The sequence below is a fragment of the Vespula vulgaris genome, chromosome 25 (assembly GCF_905475345.1).
Source record: "Vespula vulgaris chromosome 25, iyVesVulg1.1, whole genome shotgun sequence".
NCBI lineage: Eukaryota > Metazoa > Arthropoda > Insecta > Hymenoptera > Vespidae > Vespula > Vespula vulgaris.
Window position 1 is genome coordinate 929,079 of NC_066610.1, and position 22,534 is coordinate 951,612.

Sequence of the window (22,534 nt, forward strand, 5' to 3'; positions counted from 1 at the left end):
ATATGAGAAAATTGTCGGAAAGGGATGTAAGCGTTAGTTTTCACATTTTTCAAGAAAGATTAATAATATTATATTTATTTTTCATTTGCCAGACATTATCAAGCATATTTCGAATTATTCAATTATCTTCGAATAATAGAAAATTATGATTTCAGTTCCAGAGTTATATTCTACGAAAATAAACAAAGAACTTTTTCAACGAACAATTTCTTATTACACTGCATCTTACAAAGATATTTTGATAGAGAAACACAGATACTGTCTATCTATTCTTTCGTACAATGCATCTATATTATGTACAAACAGATTGTTGTCAAGTGAACATTAGAGAACGTACCTTTAAATAAATAATAACTTGGGAGAGATTGCAATTTTGTCCGCAGCATGTCTACCAGAAAACAAAAAATTACCAAGTCATTCAAGCGACCTGTTGTAAGTGCTTCACGATGTGTGTATGTTACGCTTAAAGCAACGACGAATTATTTCGACAAATATTAACATCGGAACGATTATTTTTAGGCACTTGTTGAGATGACAGATGATACGAATATAACACTGACCCGTCAACAACTTATTCGGATTCTTGATTGCTGAAGCGAGTGACAGGATCGTCGTGTGCAAGAGACGCAAGTCAACTGTGGTCGAAGGTGACGGTAAGAAGGGGTGAGTTCGCAACGCGCATGCGCTAGGGGAGAAGGGATGAAGAACTGTACAAAGTAAGGAAGGGTATAAGATAATGATGTAATTGTCGGAAAGGGATGCAGGTGTTTAATCGCGTGTAATTTGTCGACCAAATGGGGGAGAAAGTTATACAACTTGAGAGATGTTTTACCGTAAGTATTGATTTCAATAGAATTCTTAGCATTCCCTCTAATAGAATTATTTAGTGGTTACTAGAAGAAGTATAATTAGAATATTTGATGAACTTAAGCGAACTGAGGGGGTTGGAGTCAGTCGACGTTAGGAAGACACAACAGACAGCATTATGTCTTCGACGGAGGAAGACTATATCCAGAACGAGTACTATGCTTACAATCGACGGTTACTTCGACTGATAGGATTATGGGATTATCAGAGATCGTTTAAGAAATTGATTTATGTTTGTTTCATTAATCTTCTAATAATCATTACAGTATTCGAATTGGTAAGTATCCTTCATTTGCTTAATTTGTAATTAATTATTATAATATTTATTCGAGTAAAATAAGTTCTATGATACTTGTATCATTTGAAAATGTGACGTATTTTTTATTAAAAATAAATAAAATAGAAGCGTTTCTTTAAATCAGATTTATGCGATCATCAATTCACGAAGGGAATTGGATTCATACACCGATTTACTGCAAAATACCTTGCCTATTTTATGCACCGGATCATGCTATTACAATCTAATATGGAATAATGTTATTGTTAGTAATTTTTTACAACCGTTGTGTTTATTTTTAATCTATCGACATATGAAGGACACATACTGGTGTTGTTAAAAGGAACGATTTAATATCTACATACAAATATACACTTACAAATTTCAGATTAAGAAAATTTTTTATCGTATGAATTACGATTGGAACGCTATTGCGAAGAAGAAGGAATCCATAAAGCTCAAGGAGTATGCTAAATTAAGTAGAAAGTGTACCGTTGCAATGATAAGTATGTGAAATATATGGTTATTATAACTGTGAGCATTACAATTATATACACGTTTTTTCATAATTTCAGTCAGCTTTTATCTATACGTTATATTTTTGATATTTCCCTCATTCCTACGCATCATACAGTATTTCTTTGGCACAAAAAGCTACAATGAATTAGAATTACCCGTTCAGTTTGACCACTTTGCGAAATATCGTATGAGTTATTATCCTGTGCTCTGCCTTCAGTATGTAGTCACAATCATTTCATGTACGACTGGAGTTGCGAATTATTCGATATTTATTGCGGTCATATTACATGCTTGTGCACTGTTTAATGTCGTTGTGTAAGTAAACATTGAGAACGATTATCGCGCGACACGTACAAAGTTTCTATTGCAAGTAAACAACTTGGATTATTTTCGATTTAATACAGATGGAAGATAAATGAAAGATTCCGAAATAATTGTTACAGCGACGGAGAGAATGTTAATTTATCAGAAGAAAACGAGTGGATAATCGATGTAATAAAATTCTATAGAACCGTTATTGAGTTCGTATATCATTTTAATAATCTAATTGACAATTCTTTTTATAATTTTACACTTACATATATTAACAATATAATAATTCACTTTTTGTTCTGTTTCAACCTATCGCAAGATTCGTGGATTTAATAAAACTGTTTTACGAGGCAATTCACACGTTGGAAGCATTTTTTGCATTGATTATCATCATATTAGATTATTATTACGTAAGCAAAATTTTCGGTAAAGCAAAAGATAACGTTAAATTTTGAAAATGTATCCCTTTATCGAGATAAATCGAAATGTCGAAAGAGAAATTCCTTTTCAGCTGTTTCAGGTACTTACGTCCAACATAAGCAAGGCAGAGGAATTGACAAAGTTGTCGTACGTTATTGGATCTATGTTCACAATCTTTGCTTACTTTTATTTTGGACAAAGATTAATAGATCACAACGCGAAGGTGTTTTTAACAATGTAAGTATTTTCATTGAGTTCCTAGTACTTATATTCGTGCGTTTTTCATATCGTATTGAATATATTTCCTAAAAATTGGAGATTATATCACTGAATGGCATTTGTTTATTTATACGTCTTGAATCTATGATAATACATTATTAATTTAAATAAAAAAATGAGAGAAGATCGAGTTAACGTAAATGAGCATTAGCGACGAAATTTTTCCTGCATGAGTTTAATCGCTAGCTCGAAAGCTATCGTGCAACATTTGCCTGGTGTATCGGAGAAGATTGTTATCGATAGAGCAATCCAAAAATAATTTTCTCCTACAGATTCTGTATATCGATACCTCCAAATTGATAACAACGGAGTTTCGTTTCACAAATACGCGGAACTGCAAATCTTGCTGGAATATTAGATCGCATAAGAAACCAACGTCGTTCAATAAACGATGGTCAACATATCATTGATTATTTGGTATTAAGTGTTTTACAAAAAAGAAAGACGAAATCTGTCGTTTTAGTATTGTATGAAATCGCACGAACTTTGAATTAGTAACATTATTTATTATCCGACGAATACTCACGTATATATGTACTATATGAGATTAATGAATTCTTCCAGTCGCCAAATTCCGTTTTATTCGCTATCATTGAAGACGCAAAAAATACTACTATTTTTCACAATGAGAAGCATGAGGCTATGCAATTTATCATGGCTGGGAGCATTCGTAGTCTCTCATAATATGTTTTCTGCGGTGAATGATTTTTTTCAGATGCATATACGATTTTCACTAAAGCTTCATACTGATTGATATTTTTCTTAATAGTTCATACAGAAGTCCTTGTCCTTCGCAATGGTACTTCATAGTTTGCAATGAATTTAATGGCAGAAGATATGATACGATATGTGATCATTATATAATATCGTACGAAGACAATAGAATTGTTATTGCTTAGATTTTGGTACAACGTGAATAAATTCTTTACGTATATAAATTTATACTAACTTCGGTGTTGTTTATATTTTTTATGGATAAGGAAACTTATATGGGAAAGCTAATTTATTTGTCGATTTATTGTTTATAATTTAGTTAATTTATCACTCATTAATATTTATTCATTTAATTCACTATTCATTATTTAAATCAACTGCAATTTTAATAAAGGATAACTAAAAACAGGAAGAAGACAATATAATTACATTTATACAAACAGATTGTTCTATGACATTATGACTAATATATTATAGAATTTTAAAAATATAGAATTACTTTTCAGTGGAAACTTTCGTATAACAAAAAAATTATATATATAAGAGTGTCTGTCTCTGTATGTAATTAAATTGAGTATCCATTGAAGAAAACAAATGTAAAAAACTGAAAGAATTATAATTTCCGAGAAAAGTATTGATAAGAAACCTTTCACATTTTTAATAAAACCATATTACTTTACTTTTCATTCGCCGAAAATTTTGAAGCTTATTTCGAATTATTCAGTTCCCCATTTTCGAATGAAATTTGAATTTCCTACAGTAATTCTACGAGGATAAACAAGGAACTTTTGGACGGATTACTTTTTTATTATGTTGCATTTTACACAGATATATTGACAAAGAAACATAGATACTGCCTAACTATTCTTTTGTATAATGCAGTTATATAATGTATAGATTGTTTTCAAATAAACATAAGAGAACGTACCTTTAAATAAATAATGACTTGGAAAAGATTGCATTTTTATCTGTAGCAGAAAACAAAGAATTACCAAGTCATTCAAGCGACCTGTTGTAAGTGCTTCACTCTGTACGTATGTTAGGCTTAAAGCAACGACGAATTATTTCGACAAGTATTAACATCGGAACGATTATTTTTAGGCACTTGTTGAGATGACAAATGATACGAATATAACACTGACCCGTCAACAACTTATTCGGATTCTTGTTTGCTGAAGCGAGTGACAGGTCCGTCATGAGCGAGAGACGCAGGTGAACTGTGATCGAAGGTGACGGTAAGAAAGGGTGAGTTCGCAACGCGCATGCGCTAGGGGAGAAGGGATGAAGTACTGTACAAAGTAAGGAAGGGTATAAGATAATGATGTAATTGTCGGAAAGGGATGCAGGTGTTTAATCGCGTGTAATTTGTCGACCAAATGGGGAGAAAATTATACAACTTGAGAGATGTTTTACCGTAAGTATTGATTTCAATAGAATTCTTAGCATTCCCTCTAATAGAATTATTTAGTGGTTACTGGAAGAAGTATAATTAGAATATTTGATGAACTTAAGCGAACTGAGGGGGTTGGAGTCAGTCGACGATAGGAAGGCACAACAGACGGCATTATGTCTTCGACGGAGGAAGACTATATCCAGAACGAGTACTATGCTTACAATCGACGGTTACTTCGACTGATAGGATTATGGGATTATCAGAGATCGTTTAAGAAATTGATTTATGTTTGTTTTATTAATGTACTAATAATTATTGCAGTACTCGAATTGGTAAGCATCCTGTATTTGTTGAATATGTAATTAATTATTATAATATTTATTCGAGTAAAATAAGTTCTATGATACTTGTATAATTTGAAAATGTGAGGTATTTTTTATTAAAAATAACTAAAATAAAAGCGTTTCTTTAAATCAGATTTATGCGATCATCAATTCACGAAGGGAATTGGATTCATACACCGATTTACTGCAAAATACCTTACCTATTTTATGCACCGGATCATGCTATTACAATCTAATATGGAATAATGCTATTGTTAGTAATTCTTTACAAACGTTGTGTTTCTTTTTAATCTATCCAAATATGAAGGACACACAATCGTGTTGTTGTAAGTATCGACTTAATATCTACGTACGTACAAATTTCAGATTAAGAAAATTTTTTATCGTATGAATTACGATTGGAATGCAATTGCGAAGAAGAAGGAATCCATAAAGCTCAAGGAGTATGCTAAATTAAGTAGAAAGTGTACCGTTGCAATGATAAGTATGTCAAATATATGGTTATTATAACTGTGAGCATTACAATTATATACACGTTTTTTCATAATTTCAGTCAGCTTTTATCTATACGTTATATTTCTGATATTTCCCTCATTCCTACGCATCATACAGTATTTCTTTGGCACAAAAAGCTACAATGAATTAGAATTACCCGTTCATATTGACCACTTTGCGAAATATCGTATGAGTTATTATCCTGCTCTCTGCATTCAGTACGTAGTCGCAATCATTTTATGTACGACTGGAGTTGCGAATTATTCCATATTTATTGCGGTTATATTACATGCTTGTGCACTGTTCAATGTCGTTGTGTAAGTAAACATTGAGAACGATTATCGTGCGTAACGTAGAAACGAACTTGCGTTTCCACTTGCAAGTAAGAAATTTGGATAATTTTCGATTTAATACAGATGGAAGATAAATGAAAGATTCCAAAATAATTATTACAGTGAGAATGTTAATTTATCAGAAGAAAACGAGTGGATAGTCGATGTCATAAAATTCTATAGGACAGTTATTGAGTTCGTATAGCATTTTAATAATCTACCTGACAATTATTGTCAAATGACAATATTTGCACTTACATATATTAACAATATAATAATTTACTTTTTCTTCTGTTTCAACTTATCGCAAGATTTGTAGATTTAATAAAATTGTTTTACGAGGCAATTTGCATGTTGGAAGCATTTTTTGCATTGATTATCATCATATTAAATTATTATTACGTAAGTAAATTTTTCGGTAAAGCAAAAGATAACGTTAAATTTTGAAAATGTATCCCTTTATCGAGAGAAATCGAGATGTCGAAAGAGAAATTCCTTTTCAGCTGTTTCAGGTACTTACGTCCAACATAAGCAAGGCAGAAGAATTGGCAAAGTTGTCGTACGTTATTGGATCTATGTTCACAATCTTTGCTTACTTTTATTTTGGACAAAGATTAATAGATCACAACGCAAAGGTATTTTTAACAATGTAAGTATTTTCATTGAATTCCTAGTACTTATATTCGTGCGTTTTTCATATCGTATTGAATATATTTCCTAAAAATTGGAGATTATATCACTGAATGGCATTTGTTTATCTATACGTCTTGAATCTATGATAATACATTATTAATTTAAATATAAAAATGAAAGAAAGTCGAGTTAACGTAAATGAGCATTAGCGACGAAGTTTTACCTGCATGAGTTTAATCGCTAGCTCGGAAGCTATCGTGCAACATTTGCCTGGTGTATCGGAGAATATTGTTATCGATAGAGCAATCCCAAAATAATTTTCTCCTACAGATTCTGTATATCGATACCTCCAAATTGATAACAACGGAGTTTCGTTTCACAAATACGCGGAACTGCGAATCTTGCTGGAATATCAGATCGCATAAAAAATCGACGTCGTTCAATAAACGATGGTCAACATATCATTGATTATTTGGTATTAAGAGTTTTACAAAAAAGAAAGATGATATCTGTCGTTTTTGTATTGTATGAAATCGCACGAACTTTGAATTAGTAACATTATTTATTATTCGACGAATACTCACGTGTATATGTATTATATGAGATTAATGAATTCTTCCAGTCGCCAAATTCCGTTTTATTCACTATCATTGAAGACGCAAAAAATACTACTATTTTTCACAATGAGAAGCATGAGGCTATGCAATTTATCATGGCAGGGAGCATTCGTAGTCTGTCATAATATGTTTGCTGTGGTGAATGATTTTTTTCATATATATATATATATATATATATATATATATGCTATGATTTTCACGAAATGTTTTATACTGATTTATATTTTTTTTAATAGTTCATACAGAAGTCCTTGTCCTTCGCAATGGTACTTCATAATTTGCAATGAATTTAATGGGAGAAGATATGATACGTTCAGTGATCATTATATAATATCGTATGAAGACAATAGAATTGTTATTGCTTAGATTTTGGTACAACGTGAATAAATTCTTTACGTATATAAATTTATACTAACTTCGGTGTTGTTTATATTTTTTATGGATAAGGAAACTTATATGGGAAAGCTAATTTATTTGTCGAATTATTGTTTATAATTTAGTTAATTTATCACTCATTAATATTTATTCATTTAATTCACTATTCATTATTTAAATCAACTGCAATTTTAATAAAGGGTAAGTAAAAACAGGAAGAAGACAATATAATTACATTTATACAAACAGATTGTTCTATGACATTATGACTAATATACTATAGAATTATAAAAATATAGAATTACTCTTCAGTGGAAACTTTCGTATAACAAAAAAACTACATATATATATATATATATATATATATATATATATATATAAATATAAGAGTGTCTGTGTCTGTATGTATTTAAATTGAGTATCCATTGAAGAAAACAAATGTAAAAAACTAAAAGAATTATAATTTCCGAGAAAAGTATAGATAAGAAACTTTTCACATTTTTAATAAAACCATATTACTTTACTTTTCATTAACCGAAAATTTTGAAGCTTACTTCGAATTATTCAGTTCCCCATTTTCGAATAACATTTGAATTTCCTACAGTTATTCTACGAGGATAAACAAGGAACTTTTGGACAGACTACTTTTTTATTATGTTGCATTTTACACAGATATTTCGACAAAGAAACATAGATACTGCCTAACTATTCTTTTGTATAATGCAGTTATATAATGTACAGATTGCTTTCAAATAAACATAAGAGAACGTACCTTTAAATAAATAATGACTTGGAAAAGATTGCATTTTTATCTGTAGCAGAAAACAAAGAATTACCAAGGCATTCAAGCGGCCTGTTGTAAGTGCTTTACCCTGTACGTATGTTAGGCTTAAAGCAACGACGAATTATTTCGACAAGTATTAACATCGGAACGATTATTTTTAGGCACTTGTTGAGATGACAAATGATACGAATATAACACTGACCCGTCAACAACTTATTCGGATTCTTGTTTGCTGAAGAGAGTGACAGGATCGTCGTGTGCAAGAGACGCAGGTGAACTGTGGTCGAAGGTGACGGTAAGAAGGGGTGAGTTCGCAACGCGCATGCGCTAGGGGAGAAGGGATGAAGTACTGTACAAAGTAAGGAAGGGTATAAGATAATGGTGTAATTGTCGGAAAGGGATGCAGGTGTTTAATCGCGTGTAATTTGTCGACCAAATGGGGAGAAAATTATACAACTTGAGAGATGTTTTACCGTAAGTATTGATTTCAATAGAATTCTTAGCATTCCCTCTAATAGAATTATTTAGTGGTTACTGGAAGAAGTATAATTAGAATATTTGATGAACTTAAGCGAACTGAGGGGGTTGGAGTCAGTCGACGATAGGAAGGCACAACAGACGGCATTATGTCTTCGACGGAGGAAGACTATATCCAGAACGAGTACTATACTTACAATCGACGCTTATTTCGATTGATAGGCTTATGGGAGTATCAGAGATCGTCTAAGAAATTGATTTATGTTTGTTTCATTAATCTTCTAATAATCATTACCGCATTCGAACAGGTAAGTATTCTTCATTTGCTTAATATGTAATTAATTCTTATAATATTTATTCTAGTAAAATAAGTTCTATGATACTTTGTATAATTTGAAAATGTGACGTAATATTTATTAAAAATAAATAATATAAAAGCATTTGTTTAAATTAGATTTATGCGATCTACAATTCGGAAAGGGAATTAGATTCATACACCGAAATATTGCAAAATACCTTGCCTATTTTATGCACCGGATCATGCTATTACAATCTAATATGGAATAATGCTATTGTTAGTAATTCCTTACAAACGTTGTGTTTCTTCTTAATCTATCCAAATATGAAGGACACACAATCGTGTTGCTATAAGTATCGACTTAATATCTACGTACGTACAAATTGCAGATTAAGAAAATTTTTTATCGTATGAATTACGATTGGAACGAATTTGCGAATAAGGAAGAATCTATGATACTGAAGAAATATGCTAAATTAAGCAGAAAGTGTACCGTTGCAATGATAAGTATGTGAAATATATGGTTATTGTAACTGTCATCATTACAATTTTATATTCGTTCTCTCATAATTTCAGTCAGCTTTTATCTATACAGTACGTTTTTGATATTTCCCTCATTTCTACGTATCATACAGTATTTCTTTGGCTCAAAAAGCTACAATGAATTAGAATTACCCATTCATTTTGACTATTTTTCGAAATATTGTATGAGTTATTATCCTGCTCTCTGCATTCAGTACGTAGTCGCAATCATTTTATGTACGACTGGAGTTGCGAATTATTCCATATTTATTGCGGTTATATTACATGCTTGTGCACTGTTCAATGTCGTTGTGTAAGTAAACATTGAGAACGATTATCGTGCGTAACGTATAAACGAACTTGCGTTTCCACTTGCAAGTAAGAAATTTGGATAATTTTCGATTTAATACAGATGGAAGATAAATGAAAGATTCCAAAATAATTATTACAGTGAGAATGTTAATTTATCAGAAGAAAACGAGTGGATAGTCGATGTCATAAAATTCTATAGGACAGTTATTGAGTTCGTATAGCATTTTAATAATCTACCTGACAATTATTGTCAAATGACAATATTTGCACTTACATATATTAACAATATAATAATTTACTTTTTCTTCTGTTTCAACTTATCGCAAGGTTTGTAGATTTAATAAAATTGTTTTACGAGGCAATTTGCATGTTGGAAGCATTTTTTGCATTGATTATCATCATATTAAATTATTATTACGTAAGTAAATTTTTCGGTAAAGCAAAAGATAACGTTAAATTTTGAAAATGTATCCCTTTATCGAGACAAATCGAGATGTCGAAAGAGAAATTCCTTTTCAGCTGTTTCAGGTACTTACGTCCAAGATAAGCAAGACAGAAGAATTGACAAAGTTGTCGTACGTTATTGGATCTATGTTCACAATCTTTGCTTACTTTTATTTTGGACAAAGATTAATAGATCACAACGCAAAGGTGTTTTTAACAATGTAAGTATTTTCATTGAATTCCTAGTACTTATATTCGTGCGTTTTTCATATCGTATTCAATATATTTCCTAAAAATTGGAGATTATATCACTGAATGGCATTTGTTTATCTATACGTCCTGAATCTATGATAATACATTATTAATTTAAATAAAAAAATGAGAGAAGGTCGAGTTAACGTAAATGAGCATTAGCGACGAAATTTTACCTGCATGAGTTTAATCGCTGGCTCGAAAGCTATCGTGCAACATTTGCCTGGTGTATCGGAGAAGATTGTTATCGATGGAGCAATCCAAAAATAATTTTCTCCTACAGATTCTGTATATCGATACCTCCAAATTGATAACAACGGAGTTTCGTTTCACAAATACGCGGAACTGCGAATCTTGCTGGAATATCAGATCGCATAAAAAACCGACGTCGTTCAATAAACGATGGTCAACATATAATAGATTATTTGGTATTAAGTGTTTTACAAAGAAGAAAGACGAAATCTGTCGTTTTCGTATTGTATGAAATCGCACGAACTTTGAATTAGTAACATTATTTATTATCCGACGAATACTCATGTATTTGTGTATTATATGAGATTAATGAATTTTTCCAGTCGCCAAATTCCGTTTTATTTGCTATCATTGAAGACGCAAAAAATACTACTATTTTTCACAATGAGAAGCATGAGGCTATGCAATTTATCATGGCAGGGGGCATTCGTAGTCTCTCATAATATGTTTGCTGTGGTGAATGATTTTTTTCATATATATATATATATATATATATGCTACTATTTTCATCAAATGCTTTATACTGATCGATATTTTTCTTAATAGTTCATACAGAAGTCTTTGTCCTTCGCAATGGTACTTCATAGTTTGCAATGAATTTAATCGGAGGACATATGATACGATAAGTGATCATTATATGATGTTGTACGTATAGAATTGAATTGTTAATACTTTGATTTTGAAACAACGTGAATAAATTCTCTATCTATATGGAAAAATTATACTATCTTCTGTGTTGTTTATATTTTTTACGAATTAGAAATCTTATATGAGATATATTGTTTATATATTGTTTATACTTGTCAATATATTATTTATATTTTAGTTACTTTATTATTCATTATTTACTATTCATTTAATTCATTATTCATTATTCAGGTTAACTGCAATTTTAACAAAGGATTAGTAACAATAGGAAAAAGGCAATATAATCACATTTATACAAACAGATTATTTTATACTATTATGACTAATAGAGTATAGAATTCTAAAAATATAGAATTACTAATCAGTAGAATCTTTCGTATGACAAAAAAATTATATATATATATATATATATATATATATATATATATATGTATATAATGTATAAGCATGTGTGTTTGTATGTATTAAAATCGAATGTATATTGATGAATATAAATGTGAATAACTTAAACAATTATATTTTCCAAAAAAAGGAATATTGATAAGGAAACTTTCACATTTTTAAAGAAAAAATATTATTTTATTCTGTATTCGCCGAAAATTTTGAAGCTCCTTTCGAATTATACAACTTCCCACTTTCGAATGAAATTTAAATTTCGTACAGTAATTTTACGAGGCTAAACAATGAACTTTTGCACAGACTACTTTTTTATTATATTGTATCTTACAAAGATATTTTGACAAAGAAACACAGATACTGCCTATCTATTCTATCGTATAATGCAGTTATATTATCTGATTGTTTTGAAATCAACATAAGAGAACGTACCTTTACATAAATAATGACTTGGAAGAGATTGCAATTTTATCCGCAGCATGTCTACCAGAAAACAAAAAATTACCCAGTCATTCAAGCGACCTGTTGTAAGTGCTTCACCCTGTATGTATGTTAGGCTTAAAGCAACGACGAATTATTTCGACAAGTATTAACATCGGAACGATTATTTTTAGGCACTTGCTGAGATGACAAATGATACGAATATAACACTGACCCGTCAACAACTTATTCGGATTCTTGTTTGCTGAAGGGAGTGACAGGATCGTCGTGTGCAAGAGACGCAAGTCAACTGTGATCGAAGGTGACGGTAAGAAGGGGTGAGTTCGCAACGCGCATGCGCTAGGGGAGAAGGGATGAAGTACTGTACGAAATAAGGAAGGGTATAAGATAATGATGTAATTGTCGGAAAGGGATGCAGGTGTTTAATCGCGTGTAATTTGTCGACCAAATGGGGGAGAAAGTTATACAACTTGAGAGATGTTTTACCGTAAGTATTGATTTCAATAGAATTCTTAGCATTCCCTCTAATAGAATTATTTAGTGGTTACTGGAAGAAGTATAATTAGAATATTTGATGAACTTAAGCGAACTGAGGGGGTTGGAGTCAGTCGACGATAGGAAGACACAACAGACGGCATTATGTCTTCTACGGAGGAAGACTATATCCAGAACGAGTACTATGCTTACAATCGACGGTTATTTCGACTGATAGGATTATGGGATTACCAGAGATCGTTTAAGAAATTGATTTATGTTTGTTTCATTAATCTTCTAATAATCATTACAGTATTCGAACTGGTAAGTATCCTTCATTTGCTTAATTTGTAATTAATTGTTATAATCTTTATTCGAGTAAAATAACTTCTATGATACTTTGTATAATTTGAAAATGTGACGTAATATTTATTAAAAATAAATAATATAAAAGCATTTGTTTAAATTAGATTTATGCGATCTTCAATTCACGAAGGGAATTCGACTCATACACCGAATTATTCCAAAATACCTTGCCCATTTTATGCGCCGGATCATGCTATTACAATCTAATATGGAATAATGCTATTGTTAGTAATTCTTTGCGAACGTTGTGTTTCTTTTTAATCTATCCAAATATGAAGGACACACAATCGTGTTATTATAAGTATCGACTTAATATCTACGTACGTACAAATTGCAGATTAAGAAAATTTTTTATCGTATGAATTACGATTGGAACGTAATTGCGAAGAAGAAAGAATCAATAATGCTCAAGAAGTATGCTAAATTAAGTAGAAACTTTACCGTTGCTATGATAAGTAGGTGATATAAGATAGATGATATATGGTTATTATAACTGTGAGCATTACAATTATATACTCGTTCTTTCATAATTCCAGTCAGCTTTTATCTATACGTTATATTTTTGATATTTCCCTCATTTCTACGTATCATACAGTACTTCTTTGGTATAAAAAGCTACAATGAATTAGATTTACCCATTCAGTTTGACCATTTTACGAAATATCGTATGAGTTATTATTCTGCTGTTTGCCTTCAGTACGCAGTCACAATCATTTTATGTACGACTGCAGTTGCGAATTATTCGATATTTATTGCGATTATATTACATGCTTGTGCACTGTTTAATGTCGTCGTGTAAGTAAATAATGAGAACGATTATCGCGCGTAACGTACAAAGTTTCTACTTGCAAGTAAGCAACTTCGGTTATTTTCAATTTAATACAGATGGAAGATAAATGAGAGATTCGAAAATAATTGTTACAGCGACAGTGAGAATGTTAATTTATCTGAAGAAAACGAGTGGATAATCGATGTAATAAAATTCTATAGAACCGTTGTTGAGTTCGTATAGCATTTTAATAATCTACTTGACAATAATTTTTTTAATTTTACACTTACATATATTAACAATATAATCATTCACTTTTTGTTCTGTTTCGACCTATCGCAAGATTTGTGGATTTAATAAAACTGTTTTACGAGGCAATTTGCATAGTGGAAGCATTTTTTGCATTGTTTATCATCGTATTAGATTATTATTACGTAAGTAAAATTTTCGGTAAAGCAAAAGATAACGTTAAATTTTGAAAATGTATCCCTTTATCTAGACAAATCGAGATGTCGAAAGAGAAATTTCTTTTCAGCTGTTTCAGGTACTTACGTCCAATATAGGCAAGACAGAAGAATTGACAAAGTTGTCGTACGTTATTGGAACTATGTTCACAATCTTTGCTTATTTTTATTTTGGACAAAGATTAATAGATCACAACGCAAAGGTATTTTTAACAATGTAAGTATCTTCATTGAATTCCTAGTACTTATATTCGTGCGTTTTTCATATCGTATTGAATATATTTCCTAAAAATTGGAGATTATATCACTGAATGGCATTTGTTTATCTATACGTCTTGAATCTATGATAATACATTATTAATTTAAATAAAAAAATGAGAGAAGGACGAGTTAACGTAAATGAGCATTAGCGACGAAATTTTTCCTGCATGAGTTTAATCGCTAGCTCGAAAGCTATCGTGCAACATTTGCCTGGTGTATCGGAGAAGATTGTTATCGATAGAGCAATCCAAAAATAATTTTCTCCTACAGATTCTGTATATCGATACCTTCAAATTGATAACAACGGAGTTTCGTTTCACAAATACGCGGAACTGCGAATCTTGCTGGAATATCAGATCGCATAAAAAACCAACGTCGTTCAATAAACGATGGTCAACATATCATAGATTATTTGGTTTTAAGAGTTTTACAAAAAAGAAAGACGAAATCTGTCGTTTTCGTATTGTATGAAATCGCACGAACTTTGAATAAGTAACATTATTTATAATCCGACGAATACTCACGTATATATGTACTATATGAGATTAATGAATTCTTCCAGTTGCCAAATTCCGTTTTATTCGTTATCATTGAAGACGCAAAAAATAATACTATTTTTCACAATGAGAAGCATGAGGCTATGCAATTTATCATGGCAGGGAGCATTCGTATTCTCTCATAATATGTTTGCTGTGGTGAATGATTTTTTTCATATATATACATATGCTATGATTTTCACGAAATGTTTTATACTGATTGATATTTTTTTTAATAGTTCATACAGAAATCCTTGTCCTTCGCTATGGTACTTTATAGTTTGCAATGAATTTAATCGGAGAAGATATGATACGATAAGAGATCATTTTGTAGTGTCGTACGAATAGAACTGAATTGTTAATACTTTGATTTTGGATTGATATAAATAAATTCTTTATCTAGGTAGACAAATGTATATTACCCTTGGTGTTGTTCATATTTTTTACGAATAAGAAAACTTATATGCAATATATTGTTTAAATATTATTTACATTTGCCAATATATTATTTATTTTTTAGTTACTTTATTATTCATTGTTCATTACTCATTTAATTCATTATTCATTATTTAGATTTACTGCAATTTTAACAAAGGATTAGTAACAATAGGTAGAAAGCAATATAATCACATATATAGAAACAGATTATTTTATACTATTATGACTAATAGATTATAGAATTCTAAAAATATAGAATTATTCTTCAGTGGAAACTATCGTATAACAAAGAAATTATATATATATATATATATATATATATATATATATTTAAGTGTATGTGTCTGTATGTATTTAAATTGAGTATCCATTGAAGATTGCAAATGTAAATAACTTAAATAATTATATTTTTCAAAAAAAGAAATGTTGGTAAGGAAACTTTCACAATTTTAAAGAAAAAATATTATTTTATTTTTCATTTGCCGAACATTTGGAAGCTTATTTCGAATTATTCAATTTCCCATTTCCGAATAAAATTTCAATTTCCTACAGTTATTCTACGAGGATAAACAAGGAACTTTTGTGCGGACTAATTTCTTATTATACTACATCTAACAAAGAAACATAGATACTGCCAATCTATCTTCTTTTGTATAATACAGTTATATTATGTACAGATTGTTATCAAATGAACATAAGAGAACGTACCTTTAAATAAATAATGACTTGGAAGAGATTGCAATTTTATCCGCAGCATATCTACCAGAAAACAAAAAATTACCGAGTCATTCAAGCGACCTGTTGTAAGTGCTCCACCCTGTACGCATGTTAAGCTTAAAACAACGACGAATTATTTCGACAAGTATTAACATCGGAACGATTATTTTCAGGCACTTGCTGAGATGACAAATGATACGAATATAACACTGACCCGTCAACAACTTATTTGGATTCTTGTTTGCTGAAGTGAGTGACAGGTCCGTCCTGTGCGAGAGACGCAGGTGAACTGTGGTCGAAGGTGACGGTAAGAAGGGGTGAGTTCGCAACGCGCATGCGCTAGGGGAGAAGGGATGAAGTACTGTACAAAGTAAGGAAGGGTATAAGATAATGATGTAATTGTCGGAAAGGGATGCAGGTGTTTAATCGCGTGTAATTTGTCGACCAAATGGGGGAGAAAGTTATACAACTTGAGAGAAGTTTTGCCGTAAGTATTGATTTCAATAGAATTCTTAGCATTCCCTCTAATAGAATTATTTAGTGGTTACTAGAAGAAGTATAATTAGAATATTTGATGAACTTAAGCGAACTGAGGGGGTTGGAGTCAGTCGACGATAGGAAGACACAACAGACGGCATTATGTCTTCTACGGAGGAAGACTATATCCAGAACGAGTACTATGCTTACAATCGACGGTTATTTCGACTGATAGGATTATGGGATTACCAGAGATCGTTTAAGAAATTGATTTATGTTTGTTTCATTAATCTTCTAATAATCATTACAGTATTCGAACTGGTAAGTATCCTTCATTTGCTTAATTTGTAATTAATTGTTATAATCTTTATTCGAGTAAAATAAGTTCTATGATACTTTGTATAATTTGAAAATGTGACGTAATATTTATTAAAAATAAATAATATAAACGCATTTGTTTAAATTAGATTTATGCGATCTTCAATTCACGAAGGGAATTCGACTCATACACCGAATTATTACAAAATACCTTGCCTATTTTATGCACCGGATCATGCTATTACAATCTAATATGGAATAATGCTATTGTTAGTAATTCCTTACAAACGTTGTGTTTCTTTTTAATCTATCCAAATATGAAGGACACACACTCGTGTTGTTATAAAGATTGACTTAATATCTACGTACGTACAAATTGCAGATTAAGAAAATTTTTTATCGTATGAATTACGATTGGAAGGAATTTGCGAATAAGGAAGAATCAATGATACTGAAGAAATATGCTAAATTAAGCAGAAAGTGTACCGTTGTAATAATAAGTATGTGAGATATTATATGGTCGTTCTAACACTGAGCATTATAATTATATATCTGTTCTTTAATAATTTCAGTCACCTGTTTCCTATACCTCGCATTTTCGTTAGTTCCCTCGTTTCTACATATAATTCAATATCTCTCTGGGACAATAAGCTACAATGAATTAGTTTTACCCATTCGTTTTGATCATTTTATGAAAAATCGTATAACTTACTATTTTGGTCTTTACATTCAATATATAATCCTAACCATCTTATGTACGATAATAGTTGCACACTATTCGATGTTTATTGCGATCGTATTGCACGTTTGTGCACTCTTTAGCGTCGTCGTGTAAGTAAACAATGATAATGATTATCCTGCGGGACGTACAAATTTTCTACTTGCAAGTAAGCAACTTGGATTATTTTCGATTTAATACAGATGGAAGATAAATGAAAGATTCCGAAATAATTGTTACAGCGACAGTGAGAATGTTAATTTATCAGAAGAAAACGAGTGGATAATCGATGTCATAAAATTCTATAGAACCGTTACTGAGTTCGTATAGCATTTTAATAATCTACTTGACAATTCTTTTTATAATTTTGCACTTACATATATTAACAATATAATAATTCACTTTTTGTTCTGTTTCGACCTATCGCAAGATTTGTGGATTTAATAAAATTGTTTTACGAGGCAATTAACGTGCTGGAAGCATTTTTTGCATTAAATATCATCATGTTAGACTATTATTACGTAAGTAAAATTTTCGGTAAAAAAGAGAGACAATGTTAAATTTTAAAAATATATCCCTTTATCGAAATAAATCTAGATGTCGAAAGAGAAATTCCTTTTCAGTTGTTTCAGGTACTTACGACCAACATAAGCAAGACAGAAGAATTGACAAAGCTGTCGTACGTTATTGGATCTATGTTCACAATCTTTGCTTACTTTTATTTTGGACAAAGATTAATAGATCACAACACAAAGGTATTTTTAACAATGTAAGTATTGTCATTGAATTTCTAGTACTTATATTCGTGCGTTTTTCATATCGTATTCAATATATTTCCTAAAAATTGGAGATTATATCACTGAATGGCATTTGTTTATCTATACGTCATGAATCTATGATAATACATTATTAATTTAAATAAAAAAATGAGAGAAGGTCGAGTTAACGTAAATGAGCATTAGCGACGAAATTTTTCCTGCATGAGTTTAATCGCTAGCTCGAAAGCTATCGTGCAACATTTGCCTGGTGTATCGGAGAAGATTGTTATCGATAGAGCAATCCAAAAATAATTTTCTCCTACAGATTCTGTATATCGATACCTCCAAATTGATAACAACGGAGTTTCGTTTCACAAATACGCGGAACTGCGAATCTTGCTGGAATATCAGATCGCATAAAAAACCAACGTCGTTCAATAAACGATGGTCAACATATCATAGATTATTTGGTTTTAAGAGTTTTACAAAAAAGAAAGACGAAATCTGTCGTTTTCGTATTGTATGAAATCGCACGAACTTTGAATTAGTAACATTATTTATTATCCGACGAATACTCACGTATATATGTACTATATGAGATTAATGAATTGTTGCAGCTGTCAAATTCCGTTTTATTCGTTCTCATTGAAGACGCAAAAAATAATATTATTCTTCATAATGAGAAGCATGAGGGTATGCAATTTATCATGGCAGGGAGCAATAGTAGTCTCTCATAATCTGTTTACTGTGGTGAATGAATTTTTTCAGATACGTGTATACTATGATTTTCACTAAATGCTTTATACTGATTGATATCTTTCTTAATAGTTTATACAGAAGTCCTTGTCCTTCGCCATGGTATTTCAAAGTTTACAATGAATCTAATTGGAGGAAATATGATACAATAAGTGATCATTATTTAGTGTTGTACGATTACAATAGAATTGTTAATACTTTGATTTTGAAATAACGTGAATAAATTCTTTATCTATATGGAGAAATTTATACTATATTCGGTGTTGTTTATATTTTCTACGAATTTGAAAACTTTCTGCGATAGCTAATTTATTTGTAAAATTCATTTCTTTAATTTCATTTAATTTATCATTCATTATTTGTTATTCACTTAATTCATTAATCATTATTTAAATTAAATGCAATTTTAATAAATAATTAAAAAAAGTGGAGATAAGACAATATAATCACATTTATGCAATAAGATTACTTTGTGCAATTAATAAAATATAGAATTACTCTTCAGTGGACACATGACAAAAAAATTAATGTACATATATATACACAAGCACATATATTTGCATATATATATGTATATACGTATATATATAAATTGAGTATTGGAGAACTCAGATGTCAATAGTTGAAATAAAAAAATTTCCCAGAAAAAAATGTTTATAAGAAAACTTTCAACTTTTTAAAGTAAAAATATTATTTCAATTATCCTTCATTTGCGAACATTATGAAGCTCATTTCTAATTATTCATTTTCCCTTATTCGAACAGAATATTACAATTTTCTAAAGCTATTCTACGAGAATAAACAAAGAACTTTTATACATTAGGATGAATATTTTATAATACTGCATCTTACAAAGATATTTTAATAGAGAAACAAATATACTGCCTATCCATTCTTCTGTATAATGCATCCATATTATGTACAAATAGTTTGTTGTCAAATGAACATTAGAGAACGTACCTTTAAATAAATAATAACTTGGGAGAGATTGCAATTTTGTCCGCAGCATGTCAACCAGAAAACAAAAAATTACCAAGTCATTCAAGCGACCTGTTGTAAGTGCTTCACCCTGTACGTATGTTAGGCTTAAAGCAACGACGAATTATTTCGACAAGTATTAACATCGGAACGATTATTTTTAGGCACTTGCTGAGATGACAAATGATACGAATATAACACTGACCCGTCAACAACTTATTCGGATTCTTGTTTACTGAAGTGAGTGACAGGTCCGTCATGTGCGAGAGACGCAGGTGAACTGTGGTCGAAGGTGACGGTAAGAAGGGGTGAGTTCGCAACGCGCATGCGCTAGGGGAGAAGGGATGAAGTACTGTACAAAGTAAGGAAGGGTATAAGATAATGATGTAATTGTCGGAAAGGGGTGCAGGTGTTTAATCGCGTGTAATTCGTCGACCAAATGGGGGAGAAAGTTATACAACTTGAGAGATGTTTTACCGTAAGTATTGATTTCAATAGAATTCTTAGCATTCCCTCTAATAGAATTATTTAGTGGTTACTAGAAGAAGTATAATTAGAATATTTGATGAACTTAAGCGAACTGAGGGGGTTGGAGTCAGTCGACGTTAGGAAGACACAACAGACAGCATTATGTCTTCGACGGAGGAAGACTATATCCAGAACGAATACTATGCTTACAATCATCGATTATTTCGATTGATAGGCTTATGGGAATATCAGGAATCGTCTAAGAAATTGATTTACGTTCATTTTATTAATCTTATACTAATTCTTGCATCATTCGAACAGGTAAGCGTCGTTTATTTGATTAATACTTGACTATTTTCGATAATATTTCTTTGAATGTAAGGAATCTTGTAATTTGCAAATGCGACACTCTATTTATTATATACAAATAATACGAAAGTGTTTTCTTAAACTAGATTAACGCGATCTTTATGTCAGAAAGAGAATTGAATTCAATCGCGAAATTATTGGAAACGACCTTGCCGACATTATGCTCCGGATCATGTTATTACAATCTAATATCGAACGCCGCTATTGTTCGTAATTCGTCAGAACGTTTGTTCTTTTTTTATCAATCCAATTACAAACGACACACGTCTAGTGTCGTCGTAAAGATCAATTTAATATCTATCTACCTACGAATTTCAGATGAAGAAAATTTTTTATCGTATACGTCGCGATTGGATCGATCTTGCGAACAAGCCTGAAGTAATAATCCTAGAAAAGTATGCCAAATTAAGCAGACTATGTACAATTGTAATTATAAGTATGTAAAATAATATATGATAGTTACAACATTGTATCATATTAATCTCGATTGGTCCTATTATACTTTACAGTATCCTGTTATCTCTACATTGGATTTTTAATATGTCCATCCTTTCTACGTATCATACAGTACATCTTCGGTGTAATAAGTTACAATGAATTAATATTACCCGTTCGTATTGATCATTTGATGAAAAATCAGTTAAGTTATTACATTGGTTTTTGTTTTCAATCTTTATTCATATGCATCATATGTACCGTATCGATTGCGAACTATTCGATGTATATTGCAGTCGTGTTGCATTCTTGTGCACTGTTTAATATCATCGTGTAAGTAATCAATGACAACGATTATTCTGCCGAATACCAAACATTTTATTAGAGTAACCATCTCGAAGAATTTTTACAGATGGAGAATAAATGAAAGATTCAAAGAAAATCGGAATAATAACTATTGTGACGGTGACAAGGTCAAATTATCGGAAGAAAACGAATGGGTAGTCGGTATCATTCGATTTTATAAATATTCAATCGAGTTCGTATCTCACTATGAATAATTAATCATTTCTAAAATTTGTACTTACACGTACCAATCGATGATACAATATTTTTTCTCTCTCTCTCTCTCTTTTTTTTATTTTTTTCGAATTATTTGAAGATTCGTCGACTTAATGAAATCGTTTTACGAGGCGACTCATCTTTGCGAATGGTTCTTGGCGATGCTCTTCATCACCATTGATTATTTTTACGTGAGTGAAACGTTTGACAGCAAGAAAAGAAACGTGTTTAATTTAAAAAATATATTCCCATCGTCGAAAGAATTTGT

The 22,534-nt window shown here is 30.9% G+C and overlaps 2 protein-coding genes across 4 annotated transcripts in view; one reads left to right on the top strand and one right to left on the bottom strand.

The window, feature by feature from the left end:
* Positions 1 to 22,534, bottom strand: part of LOC127072451 (putative transcription factor SOX-15) — a 141,358-nt gene that overhangs the window by 56,034 nt on the left and 62,790 nt on the right. The gene's annotated exons all lie outside the window — the stretch shown is intronic.
* On the top strand, positions 638 to 17,786 carry LOC127072452 (uncharacterized). 2 transcript variants are annotated; one of them, XM_051012890.1, is made up of 4 exons: positions 638 to 764; positions 16,847 to 17,226; positions 17,373 to 17,492; positions 17,606 to 17,786. In XM_051012890.1, the coding sequence occupies exons 2-4, from the start codon at positions 17,068 to 17,070 to the stop codon at positions 17,729 to 17,731; spliced, it is 405 nt and encodes a 134-aa protein (XP_050868847.1). In that variant the 5' UTR covers positions 638 to 764; positions 16,847 to 17,067; the 3' UTR covers positions 17,732 to 17,786. The 2 variants fall into 2 exon arrangements, with proteins under 2 accessions (XP_050868847.1, XP_050868846.1); XM_051012889.1 differs by lacking the exon at positions 638 to 764 and having other exon boundaries at positions 16,736 to 17,226.